The sequence below is a fragment of the Hyperolius riggenbachi genome, chromosome 4, assembly GCF_040937935.1.
Source record: "Hyperolius riggenbachi isolate aHypRig1 chromosome 4, aHypRig1.pri, whole genome shotgun sequence".
Classification (NCBI taxonomy): Eukaryota; Metazoa; Chordata; class Amphibia; order Anura; family Hyperoliidae; genus Hyperolius; species Hyperolius riggenbachi.
In genome coordinates, this window is record NC_090649.1 from 473,314,370 (window position 1) to 473,327,365 (window position 12,996).

Consider the following 12,996-nt stretch of genomic DNA (forward strand, 5'->3'; position numbering starts at 1 on the left):
ATAAGGGTTAACAATAGATGGGACACACAAAAAAAATTAACAGAAAAAATACACCTTTATTTCCAAATAATATCTTGACGCCATACATTGTACTAAGAACAAATGTTGTGCTAGCCAGGACTAATGGGTAAATAAAATGTGTGAGTTTTATTTATAGTAGCATTGCTTATTTTAAAACCATAGGGGATGGAGAAATGTATTTTTTCTTTTTGGGGAGGAGTGTGCATATAAAATAAAGTAATTACTGAAAACAGAATCACACACAAAAAGCTTAATTTGTGGCAAAAAAAAGAAGATATAGATAATTTATGTGTGATAAGTAGTGATTAAGTTATTGGCGAATAAATGGGAGGAGCGCCGATGGGGAAAATTGCTTCCGTCCTGAAGGTAAAAACCCCTGTAGGCTGAAGTGGTTAAAATAACACTATCATGTATCTTGTACAGCTTTGTCCTATTATTATTATTGATTTATAAATCCTATGTTGTGTAACCTTGTTACACCCATCATCCTTTGTATCAATTGTATGTATTTATTGTCCAGTGTAATATGTTGGCACTTTATACATACAATGAATAATAATATAATAATATAGAACCCTGCATTGCAGGCTCTCTGTTCTCTGCTGGAAGTACTCTTAAAGAGAAACTCCGACCAAGAATTGAACTTCATCCCAATCAGTAGCTGATACCCCCTTTTACACGAGAAATCTATTCCTTTTCACAAACAGACCATCAGGGGGCGCTGTATGACTGATATTGTGGTGAAACCCCTCCCACAAGAAACTCTTGAGTACGTACTCCTGGCAGTTTCCTGTCTGTGAACCTTGCTACATTCAGGGAAATGGCTGTTTACAGCTGTTTCCAACTGCCAAAAAAGCAAGCAGCAGCTACATCACCTGCCAACAGTAAAAATGTCACCATGTAATAAATGTCAGAATGTAGATCAGGGATTTAAAAGATTTTACAACGGGCAAACCCTGACTAAATCATTTATACATAATTATTGTAAAAATGAAGCACTTTTTTTATTACATTATTTTCACTTGAGTTCCTCTTTAAAGAAAATGTGTGTCCTAGAAGCAGCTGGTTGCCACTCACTTGTACTTGTTTCCTGTCCGTGGGTGGGGCTGGGTCTTGCAGCGGAAGAGGGTGGGGTCTCGCATGCACCCATTATTGGAGTTCATGTCGATCTTCGCCCGAAGACAGCAGGTTTGTCCAAACGTTGAGCCTTTCTTCATTTCTTCCCACATCTGCCTGTTCTTCTCCACCGCTGGAAGACAAAACATCACACTTGTGGCTCATACTAATGATGGAGGACCCTCTTCATTAAAGGGAGAAATAACTATGGATCAATCAATAGTAAAACAATGTAAAAGTATAGAATTGTAAACAAACTTTGTGCATTACCCGGGGTCAGTATGGATTGAAGGCACTCAACCCCAGAATTAAAAATGAAGAAACGTGGAGGCGACCAAAAATAAATATCTCTCAGAGTATTTGTTATAAAGACAAATAAATGCATGAATTATCATTCCTCTCCAGATGAACCAACCAAGAAAAAGTGAGGGTTTTATCAGGTAAGGTCTATTCAAGCACAATTTAAAAAAAAAACCGACAAGGCGTTTCTCAGGTCTCTGGCTCTGCCCGCTTCCTTAGGTCAATAAAGTACCTTAACCTGCTGGGCGTTTCAATTCCCGCGGTAGCGGGAGGGTTTTTTTCGCCCGATTTTTTTCTTATGTAGCTAGCCTAGCGCTAGCTACATGATTCTCCCCTTCCTCCTCTCTCCCTCCTGATCGCCGCCGGCGATCACGCCCATAAGGAAATCCCGCTCTGAACGGGATTTTCTTTAGGGCATCCCCCGTCGCCATGGCGACGAAGGGAGTGACGTCATTGACGTCAAGACGTCACTGGGACTCCCGATCCACCCCAAAGCGCAGCCTGGCGGCGATTGGCAAGGCTGTGCACGGGGTCTGCGGGGGGGGTCCTCTCTCGCGTCGGGTAGCAGCGGCGAGCGGCAGCGATCAGGGCAAACATGCAGCTAGCAAAGTGCTAGCTGCGTGTTTGAAAAAAAACAAAAAAAAAAAAACGGCCCAGCGGGGCCTGAGCGGTGCCCTCTAGCGTCTCTGGAGGAGCTCAGCTCGTCCAGAACGCTAGGGAGGTTAAAGGATACCCGAAGTGACATGTGACATGATGAGATAGACATGTGTATGTACAGTGCCTAGCACACAAATAACTATGCTGTGTTCCTTTTTTTTTCTCTGCCTGAAAGAGTGTTAAATATCAGGTATGCAATTGGCTGACTCAGTCATGTAGCCACTTCCTGTCTGAGTCAGGACTGAGTCAGCCACTTGCATACCTGATATTTAACTCTTTCAGGCAGAGAAAGAAAAAAAAGGAACACAGCCTAGTTCTTTGTGTGCTAGGCACTGTACATAACCATATCTATCTCATCATGTCACTTGTCACTTTGGGTATCCTTTAAATAATTCAGGCTGCAAACTGAATTCCTTAATGTCTATATAATGTATACTCAGAGGAATTTATTTTTGGGTACCTCCACCCTTCTTCATTGTCCACTACACCTCCTTTGGAGGTGTCCTGTCCACTAGTATGGTGCCATCCACAGCTAGTAAGGACCCCAAGAAAGCGACCACATGGTTCCGGCAGGACCTGGAGTACCGAGTGGGGACGGCGTTTTCCCTGCAGGGGACATACACGGGTTGCAGGTTTGATACCCACCTTTGTGAGTATAACTACTCTTGCAATATTGATTTAATTTTGTCCTATGATACTGCACCATTTGGCTACTGGTCTTTGTCACACAAGCTACCGTGGTTCCCGTGGACCATCCCTACTTCTAAAATTAGAAACCCTGATGCCTAGGACTTTAAAGGACACCTAAAGCTGTAAAAAATGTGTGTGTGTGTGCGCGCGCGTCTTTCCTTAGTAGCAAGAAGCCTTCAGATGGTCCAGAGGCTTCCCAGATACTACTGCACCCCAACGGTCCAGCACAGGGAACCTTAACACCTATTCAACTCAGCGTGAGTCGAATAGGTTTCTTCCGGCCGTGGGCAAGCGCATGCTGCTCACGCTTGCATTTCGTTCTGCTGGGCATGCGCAGACTTTACTTGCGCATATGGCCAGTTGGGATGAGCTTGTCTATGGCCAGAGTTTGTTTTGTTCTTGTTTTTTTTACAGTTTAGTAGTTCATTAGGAAGGTATGCACAATAACTAAATGCCGGCCTTAGGAATTCTGTGGATATCAGTCGACATTTTGTATCAAAATGTTTGTGGAATGGTTTTGCTTTCTTATTCTCCACAGTATATACATGTTACCACTGCCAGACCAATGACTGTCCTTTATCTCTTGCTAGAATGTATCTTCTTCTCCAGCATTGTTCATAACAATGTCCTCAATTCACTAAGCTTTATCAAACACTTTATCAAACCTTTGATAATTTACCTCATGAGTAAAATCTAGTTTTGAATTCACTAAGGAATTCTATATTTATCAAATGTTTTATTGATAAAATGTTCAATACATCTAGAACACCTTAGTTAATTCAAAATTAGATTTCACTCATGAGGTAAATTATCAAACGTTTGATATAGTGTTTGATAAAGCTTAGTGAACTGAGGCCATTGTGTTAATAAAGGTACTAGCCGCTAGCAGTTTCCTTAAAGCGGACCTGAACTCAAAACTTGGTCTCTGCTCTAAAAGATAAGCAACAGCATACTAACCTTTAAAGAAAAACATTTCTTTGTTACAGCTGATACAAATCCTGCAATAAATCTGCTGTTTATCTTCTGTATATTCCGGCGTATAAGACGCCTAGGCAAATAAGACGACCCCTCAACTTTTCCATTTAAAATGTAGAGTTTAGGATATACTCATCTTATAAGGACTACCCCCTCTTCCAACGCACACCAACATTTTTATAAAAAATACAGATGCTGGTGCTGTACTGTATGTGGTACCCAGTATATAACAGCATATAGGCGATAGACTGGTTGGATTGGTCATCTCTCCTTGTCTACCTGTTTATCAGAGCTGATAGAAGAATAGATCCTGCTGCACCCATCTGGCCCACCCTTGTATCCCATTTACCTCCTTCTCTGATCTCGCACATGTGCGCCTGCGCAGCTTCACTACAGTCCTCAGCAGTCAGATCTGGGAGTCGGTAACAGGATAGGGCGTATCACCGGCATCAATGACGCCCGGCGTATAAGGCGACTCCTGACTCTTCAGAAGATTTTCAAGGGTTAAAAAGTAGTCGTATATGCCATAATATACAGTACTTCCTTCTTTCATGGAAGCAGACATAGGGTTAACATCCTGTGTTTACCAGTTAGCTGCTCTGCTGAGGCAGCCATCTGACACAGCTGAGAGAACAAATTACAACTTGTGATTAGCCACAGATGAAGAAATAGAGAGACAAAAAAATATATAAAAACATACAAGGTACATTTCTCTGTTTTCCTTCTGGCCTGTGCAAGAGTTCAGGTCCACTTTAAATGGAAAAATACATGTAAGAATAGTCCTGGCTTTGACTGCTGAAGCTGCTAACCTGCTGCTAGGCCATTGGGCTCTCCCACAATATAAAATACTATTCCCCTCTATAAGTGGCCATACACACATAGTTTGCCACCCAATGTGACTAGCACAGCGATCTGCAAACTTGTCTCTCCAGCTGTTAAAGAACTACAAGTCCCACAATGCATTGCGGGAGTCTGAAAGCCACAGTCATGATTCATAAAGCCAAATGCATTGTGGAACTTGTAGTTTCTTAACAGCTGGAGGGCCAAGTTTGCAGATCACTGGACTAGCCGATCGATCCCTCTCTGATCAGAGAGCAATTGAATCCTTCTACACACTGCTCATAGATTTGAAATGGATTTAAAAATGAAATCTATTTAAAATGAAAAACTCCGACCAAGAATTGAACTTTATCCCAATCAGTAGCTGATACCCTCTTTTACATGAGAAATCTATTCCTTTTCACAGACAGACCATCAGGTGGCGCTGTATGATATTGTGGTGAAACCCTTACCACAAGAAACTGAGGACCGTGGTACTCCTAGCAGTTTCCTGTCTGTGACCCTTGCTGCATTGTGGGAAATAGCTGTTTACAGCTGTTTCCAACTGCCAAAAAAGCATGCAGCAGCTACATCACCTGCTAACAGTAAAAATGTCACCATGTGATAAATGTCAGAATGTAAATCAGGGATTTAAAAGATTTTGCAATGGGCAAACACTGACTAAATCATTTATACATAATTATTGTAAAAATGAAGCACTTTTTTATTACATTATTTTTACTGGAGTTCCTCTTTATCCCCAGTGCAATGCCATGGGCCGTCGATCTACCGCCAACCCCCGATGAATCACAATTTTCAGGTCCAATCATAATTTTAACTGATTTTATGCCAAAAATCCATCGGAATTACGATGGATTTGGAATGTTGTGCTATATAGTCCTGGCAGATTCAGTCAAGGTGGTTGAATCTGTCAGGAATCGACTGGGAAAAAACGGTGTGTATGGTCTGCTTATGTCCTAGTGATCACTACCCACTCCCCTTCCCTCAACACATACACACCACCTAACCCAAAGCTCTCCCTTAAATGCAAAAAAATGGGAGAAAAAAAAGAAAGAAAAAAAAAAAAACCTAAATTGTGGGCATAACATATTCAGATAACATCAATGGGAAAAGACAGAAAAGTGACTGCTCAAGTTCGGCTGGCTGCCCAGCTTACAATTCTGTCTGTGTTTGGACTCTATCCTCTGCTCGCGCTCCGCCTTCATCTGTTCGGCAGGTGTGTCATCCACATAAGCCTTCCCCTCCTGGATGAGCTTCTCGGCATACTGCATGATCTTCTCAAAGTGGTCCGAGGTGTATGTGAACTGGTCAGGCTTAATCTGCAGCATGGAGACATCTTCCAGGATAACCTGAAAATAAAAGCATGGAATGAATAGCAACAGTTATCAATTAAAGGAATCATTAAGTGAAAACACACTTAATGTAGAATCTCCTAAGTTAGTGGTGCCACCTTCACCTACCCGACTGGTTTCGCACACTGGCATTGCCAGACAGGCGGCACCTATGCCTTACGTAAGGTGATTGTACATTGCGTATGTTTTTACTTTAGAGTATTTGATTGCATGGGTCCCTGCATGCAAGTTTATTTTTATCCACGCATTTGTGGATATAGCACATTAAAGCTGCTCTGCTTGTGTGTCCGTCTCAAGCTATCCTCCATTCTTAGGAAATTCTGTTATATTTAAGTCTGAACATCCCGAAAATAAGACTCTGTCTTATATTCTTTTTTCCCTCAAAACTTGTCCTAGGTCTTATTTTTCGGGGAGGTCTTAAATATATTTGCCTCTTGTGCTCCCCAGTACCCCCACGTCCACTTTACCTTCTGCCAACCCCCTCCTTGAGAAAGTCGTACTGCCCACCAACATACGGTACCTCTACTGCGGATCAGCAATGTAAACTGCTGATTCCCCCACCGCTGTTTCTGGCCCCGTTCTGCCCTGCCTGCCGGCATAACTTTCAAACCGCAGATCATCGGTAAAGTGTGGGAAAAAGAGCTTGTTACACTGTACCAGCGCTTCTGTGTACAGGAAGTAAACAGAGATGTCACTTCCTGTACACGGAAGCGCTGTTACAGTGTTACTAGCCTTCGTAACCACACTTTGCCGCTGATCTGCGGTTTGAAAATAATGCCAGCAGGCAGGGCAGAACGGGGCCAGAAGCGGCGGTGGGGGACTCAGCAGTTTACATCGCTGATCTGCAGTAGAGGTACCCGTACGTCGGCGGGCAGTGCGGCTTTATGGAGGGGTCGGCAGGAGGTACAGTGGGAGCGGGTTAAACTGGTGGTGGTGGGGGGGGGGGGGTCTTTCAGACGGACGGGACATCCTCTGCCACTAGGGCTTATTTTAAGAGTAGGGTTAATATTTCGAGCAAGCTCGAAATATGTACTAGGCCTTACTTTAGGATGTCCTACTTTGGGGGAAGCACGGTATATGAAGTAACCAGTTTGGACAGCCCGGCCCTTTCAAAAATCAATTTCACTCACTTTCTCAAAGTCTTCCTTTTCTTTCTCTGGGTTGGTGTCATCAAACCTCATGATCAACTTTCCCTTGAAGTTCACCTGGTAGTGCTGGTTGAGGAGAGCAGCCTTGGCGTGACCAATATGGAGATACCTAGTGAAAGAACAAACATGGGTCTTATAAGCAAAGACACGGGGTCCCAAGAAAATCAAACCCCAGTGTTCTCCCCAGAGCCTATTACCCGGGCGGAGCGCCCACCTGGGTCTCTGTTCCCGCCCGGCTGATTTGATTAGCCTCCGAGTCTAAAGCAGAGACACTTTCCTCTGCTCGTAGTTTTAATTCAGGCAGCGCTGAGTGCAGAGACACATCTCCGCCCTCCTCCTCAGCTTCTTCCTATCAGCAGTGAGGGGCGGGGGAAGCTCCTAGCACAGATGAGTCAGACCTCGGGAACTTTGCTGGAGCCGACCATAGAATAGAGTGTACGGCTCTATTGCTATTCCTTTTGGTGGTCACCCGATCTTTCCCAGCAGTGGACACAGAAGCTCTCCTCCTCCTCTATCTGTGCAGCAGATACAAAGCCCCTTCCCAGCTCCTTCCATTCACAGGAATGTCGGAATACTCAGATAAGTGTGGCTCATTAACATATCAAGACGCTGGTCATTCAGTGTGAAGGGAGAGCTGAGTGGTTTACAGGGCTGTAATATGAACCTAGTGCAGCATTCACTCTGTCCCCTGTGTCCTTGCACTTCATGCCAGACTGACATCTTTTGTGTCAGTGATTGTAAAATCACTGTGATATCCAGTTTTTAGTATGGGCAAATATGAATGGCAAAAAGTTCAGTTCAGCCTGTCTGTCTTATCTCAGCAGTTACAGTAGTTTAGGTGGAAAAAAAAGCCATAAGTCCATTAAGTTCAGCCAGAATACTTGTATGTCTGATATCGCTGTGCTTTGAACTAGCATGTTTTTTGCAAAGTCTCCTCTGGAATCCTCACCACTCTGTTGCCTGCCTGTGTGATCAGCTAACAAAAAAAAGTTCCCCTGGGGGGTACTCACCTCAGTAGGTGGGGGAAGCCTCAGGGTCCCAATGAGGCTTCCCCCTCCCCTGTAGCTACAGGCAGTCCAGCGCTGGATCCCCTGAAGTGTCCCGGAATCCTCCCTCGACAAGCATTGATTTACCTTTCCTACCTCCAGCGGAGGCGCTGTTGCGGCTCTCCGCACGAAGATAGGCAAAAATAGCCAATCTCTGTCAGGTCCGCTCTACTGCGCAGGAGACTTGCGCCTGCGCAGTAGAGCGGCCCGACAGCGATTGGCTATTTCCGCCTATCTCCGAGCGGAGAGCCGATACTGCGCCTGCGCTGGAGCCGGGAAGGTAAATATTCACATCCTCGCTGTTAGGGGAGTGTTATCGCCACTGCCGTGGGACAGAGGAGGATGGGGGAAGCCTCAATAGGATCCGGAGGCTTCCCTCACCCGAGGCGAGTACCCCCCAGGGGAGGTTTTTTTTCCATTACAGGTTTTCTTTAAGTCAGCACTCCGCTGCTCCTAGTGTATGTCCAGCAGCAGGAGTCACAATACATTGCATGCAGAGAGTGTTGAATGTCAGGTCATATATGTGATGATGGGGCTATGGCACTAAGGCCCCATTCACACTAAGATACTTTTCCAGGAATTTACAGAGCTTTGCTGAATGCCAGCGAACAGAGCAGCACTATGACAAAGTTTCCCTCAGGAAGCATTCACACTATAATTGTGATGTATGTAAAATCAAATGCACTGCATACAGCATTTTGGGATCGTTTGCAATGCGATTTTTGTTTCTTGAACAAGTTACCTTGCTCCCCCCACCAGCACCCAGCATTATGCCAACCTCTCCCCACCCAGCGTGATCCACTCCCACCCCACCCAGTGTGACCCTCCCTCTCCGTTCAGTGTTTCCTTACTTTCTCACCCAGCAGCACCCAGCGTGACCTTACTTCCCCACCCGGCTACTTTTTCATGCCACCCGGCTGGAAAATATTTCTGGGGAGAACACTGAAACCCAGAATTAAACAGGACATTGACCCTAAAATGTCAGCAAATTAAACCAAACAGGAACAGGTGGTAAGTGGAACTGAACTACATGTAGACATGCTTAAAGCAGATCCAAGATGAAACACTAACTAGAACAAGTACCTTGTCAATATATCTTATCTAAAGTTTAGATAGTTTACACAGCAAATCTAGCTGCAAACAGCTTTAATAGAATATGATTATTTCTTCCTGTGATACAATGACAGCAGCCATGTTAGTAAACATTACACAGAGGCAACCTTATCTGCATCTTGAGCACTCAGCCTGTGAAAAAAACCTAACCCCCTCCTCCTCCTCCCCTGAAATCTCTGGCTAGTAATACCCCCCCACCCCCTCCTCCTGCCCAGACTGAGCTCCCATGAGCCCTTGCTACTGCCAAGGCTCTCTGAAAATCTGTGGTTCTGGCTTGTTTAATTTATAGGGAATTAGAGTATTAAAACACAAACAAAAAAGTATTTGGCTTGAGGAATGCGCCCTACAAACAATAGGAAAGGAACACAATTATGCAAGGAGTAAAAGTTCATTTCGGATCCACTTTAAACCATAGCTAGGTGAGAATACGTTTAGGTACATGGAAGACTGAAGCGTCCTGCCTCAGTTATACTAGACAGGACATGCTGCACAAACAAGACCAGAACCATCTGTTACAATAAGTAAGGGCTCCTAACTTCAGCACCCGGCAAAGACAGGAAGTGGATTGCTGTTAGAATTAAAGTACAAAATATTTTGGGTAAGCAATAAAATCAAACTAGCCTCAAACCCAGGCAGCAAAAATAAAACCACTAACCGCATGATGAAAGAAAGAATACTGTACATAGTTATAGGCTAAGAGTGATCTGCAAACTTGGCTCTCCAGCTGTTAGGCTACTTGCACACCAAGACGTTGCGTTAGGTGCTACGTTAAGGTCGCATAACGTGCACCTAACACAACGTATGGTGCTGCAAGAGCCGACCGTAGAGTGAGCCGCGTTAGGCGGCTCGATTCCTATAAGGTCTCCCAGAGTGGCGCTGATTGGCCAGCGGGACCACGTGACGCGGAGCGAGACACTCCGCATCATGTGGTCCCGCCGGCCAATCAGCGGCCGCCAGTGCAGTGAATATTAAGTAGCCATGTGCGCAGCTACTGTAGCTGGCTCTCCCCGCCTCCTCTCCGCCCCCCACTGAGCATGTGCAAACAGTCTAACGCGGCTATAGCCGCTCTAACGCCGTAGCATGCTGCACTCTCCGGAGAACGTGCAGCGTTACATGTAACGCAACGTGGGCTGTGTGAACAGCCCACTCGTGTTACATTGCTGTGCGTTGGGGGAGCGTTACAGTAACGTCTTAGTGTGTAAGCAGCCATAAGGAACTACAAGTCCCACAATGCATTTGCCTTGAATCATGACTGTGGCTGTCAGACTCCTGCAATGCACTGTGGGACTTGTAGTTCCTTAACAGCTGGAGAGCCAAGTTTGCAGCTCACTGGGCTAAGGGAACCTGAATTGAGAGAAATACAGAGGCTGCCATCTTTATTTCCTTATAAACAATGCCAGTTGCCTGGCTTTCAGGCTGAGCTTTTGGCATTAAGCTGACCATACACATTTAGGATTTCAACCCAATGTTCCAAATCAATTTATAAAGAGGCTCAATTCAAAAGAAATCCTCTTACCGTACACTGCACATCATTTTCCAATATATTCCAGCAGGGAATCTATTGAAAATCGATCGAACCACAGAATTGCACAGATCAATAGAGTGCAATGCTATGGTCACTGATCTAGACACCACCACCAACCCCACTCCCCGGACAGCCTAAATTTTCCATCCTGTCTAGCCGATACTTTTGATCGATTTTTGGTCAAAAGTCATCAAAAATCGATCTGACATTTTTGGGAAACTATTCCCAGCGGATGATTCAAATAGTGTTGGTTTACGAGGTATCACAGGTCAGAGGCTGCACTTAAAGCTGACCTAAAGATCATCTTCCCTGGTGGTAATCCCGAGCTATGCTCAGACTAGCTGCCGGGAGCTCTATGCAGAGTACTGCACGCAGCGGAAGCTTTTACTCGCCTCCCAGGGGATCCAGATGTCGGTAGCCATTCTACTTCCTCTCCACGGAGGCTCTGAATCACCCTGGTGAGATCGCCATCCTTGATCTCAAAGAGTTACAGCGCCACCCAGAGGACGGAGGTAAAATTGCAGCACTGGAGCCCTGGGTTGAGCGAGAGCAGGGGCTGCTGCAGGCATTCTGGTGGCAGGACTTTTTCCTGATTTTAGGGTCTGAAACTTTTTTAAAAGACCCTAAAATCTGGATATAATCATACCGCCGCAGGGGGTTATAATAAAAAAAAAATAAATAAATTAAAAAAAAGTGGTTTAACCCCCTTGGCGGTATGAAAAATACCGCCAGGGGGAAGCGCAACAGTTTTTTTTAATTTTTTTTTTTTTTTTATCATGTAGCGAGCCGAGGGCTGCTCAGCGGCATCCCCCCAGCCCCGCCGATCGCCTCCGGCGATAGGCGATCAGGAAATCCCGTTCAAAGAACGGGATTTCCTGGAGGGCTTCCCCCGTCGCCATGGCGACGGGGCGGGATGACGTCACCAACGTCAGCGACGTCGGGACGTCATTGGGAGACCCGATCCACCCCTCGGCGCTGCCTGGCACTGATTGCGTGCCGGAAGCCTGAGCTCTTTCTCATTCAGTCAGGAGCTTCGTGGCAGCCTGCGGGATCCGAAGCCGGAGAGGGAGAGAGCATGGCGCCCAGCCTGACCCTATCCAGCAGCCCTTCACTAGGTAATGAGCCTGCGGGGGGCGCTGCCACTGACTGCTTCGGCTCTATAGGGAGCTGCCTGCAGATGGTGCAGGGGTACTACAAGACCCAGCATGCCCTGCAGCAGATCAGCACTCTGAGTGCGATGCTTCCATTAAAGGGACTGTACTGTGTATCACTGTCATTGTTGTATTTATATATTGGGTTTCCTGATAAACAATAGCTTTTTTTTAAAGTATATTTATTATTTTTTTAATCAGAAAAGTATGAAATAGTACAAATGTTTATGTGATGTGATATTTGTTGTGGGTTAAGGTTTTGCTTATTAGGAACTGGAATTAGCAGAGACTCGTTACACTGCTATAATCAGATTTAGATGATTTATGTCCTGGCATCTCGATTTATCAGTTAGGCTACATACACACTTGAGATAAAAATCTTTGGAAGATGAAAGATCACAGACCAATCTTACCACCCTTCATGTAGTATGAGAGCCATACTCTACACAGTCTATTCTATGGAGCTGCACTCCCCATCAGATAGAAATCTTATGCAAGATGCTGCTCACACAGATGCTGTACAGACACAAAAGATCAGTATCTGCAAAAGATCCGTTCCTGCAAAATGCATTCATAGTCTATGATATCTGCAGATTCTTATACACACCTTGTTTAACAGACATTCATCTGCAGATCAGATCCACCAGGATGGATCTTCAGATCTGCAGATGATTGTCTGATCTGCAGATGAATGTCTGTTAACCCCCTTGGCGGTATGAAAAATACCGCCAGGGGGAAGCGCAACAGTTTTTTTTAATTTTTTTTTTTTTTTTATCATGTAGCGAGCCGAGGGCTCGCTACATGATAGCCGCTGCTCAGCGGCATCCCCCCAGCCCCGCCGATCTCCTCCGGCGATAGGCGATCAGGAAATCCCGTTCAAAGAACGGGATTTCCTGGAGGGCTTCCCCCGTCGCCATGGCGACGGGGCGGGATGACGTCACCGACGTCAGCGACGTCGGGACGTCATTGGGAGACCCGATCCACCCCTCGGCGCTGCCTGGCACTGATTGGCCAGGCAGCGCTCGGGGTCTGGGGGGGGGGGGGGCCGCGCGCCGCACCGGA

General features: G+C 45.6%; 1 protein-coding gene across 3 annotated transcripts in view; it reads right to left on the reverse strand.

Annotated features, from left to right (window-relative positions):
- The window catches only part of EPRS1 (glutamyl-prolyl-tRNA synthetase 1), a 147,568-nt gene that overhangs the window by 95,358 nt on the left and 39,214 nt on the right, over window positions 1–12,996 (reverse strand). For all 3 annotated transcript variants that reach the window (XM_068232914.1, XM_068232916.1, XM_068232915.1), the window contains exons 7-9: window positions 7,082–7,208; window positions 5,756–5,948; window positions 1,099–1,270 (exon numbers count right to left, since the gene is read on the reverse strand). In XM_068232914.1, coding sequence (XP_068089015.1) covers window positions 1,099–1,270; window positions 5,756–5,948; window positions 7,082–7,208 — 492 coding nt within the window. The remainder of the gene's footprint in view (window positions 1–1,098; window positions 1,271–5,755; window positions 5,949–7,081; window positions 7,209–12,996) is intronic.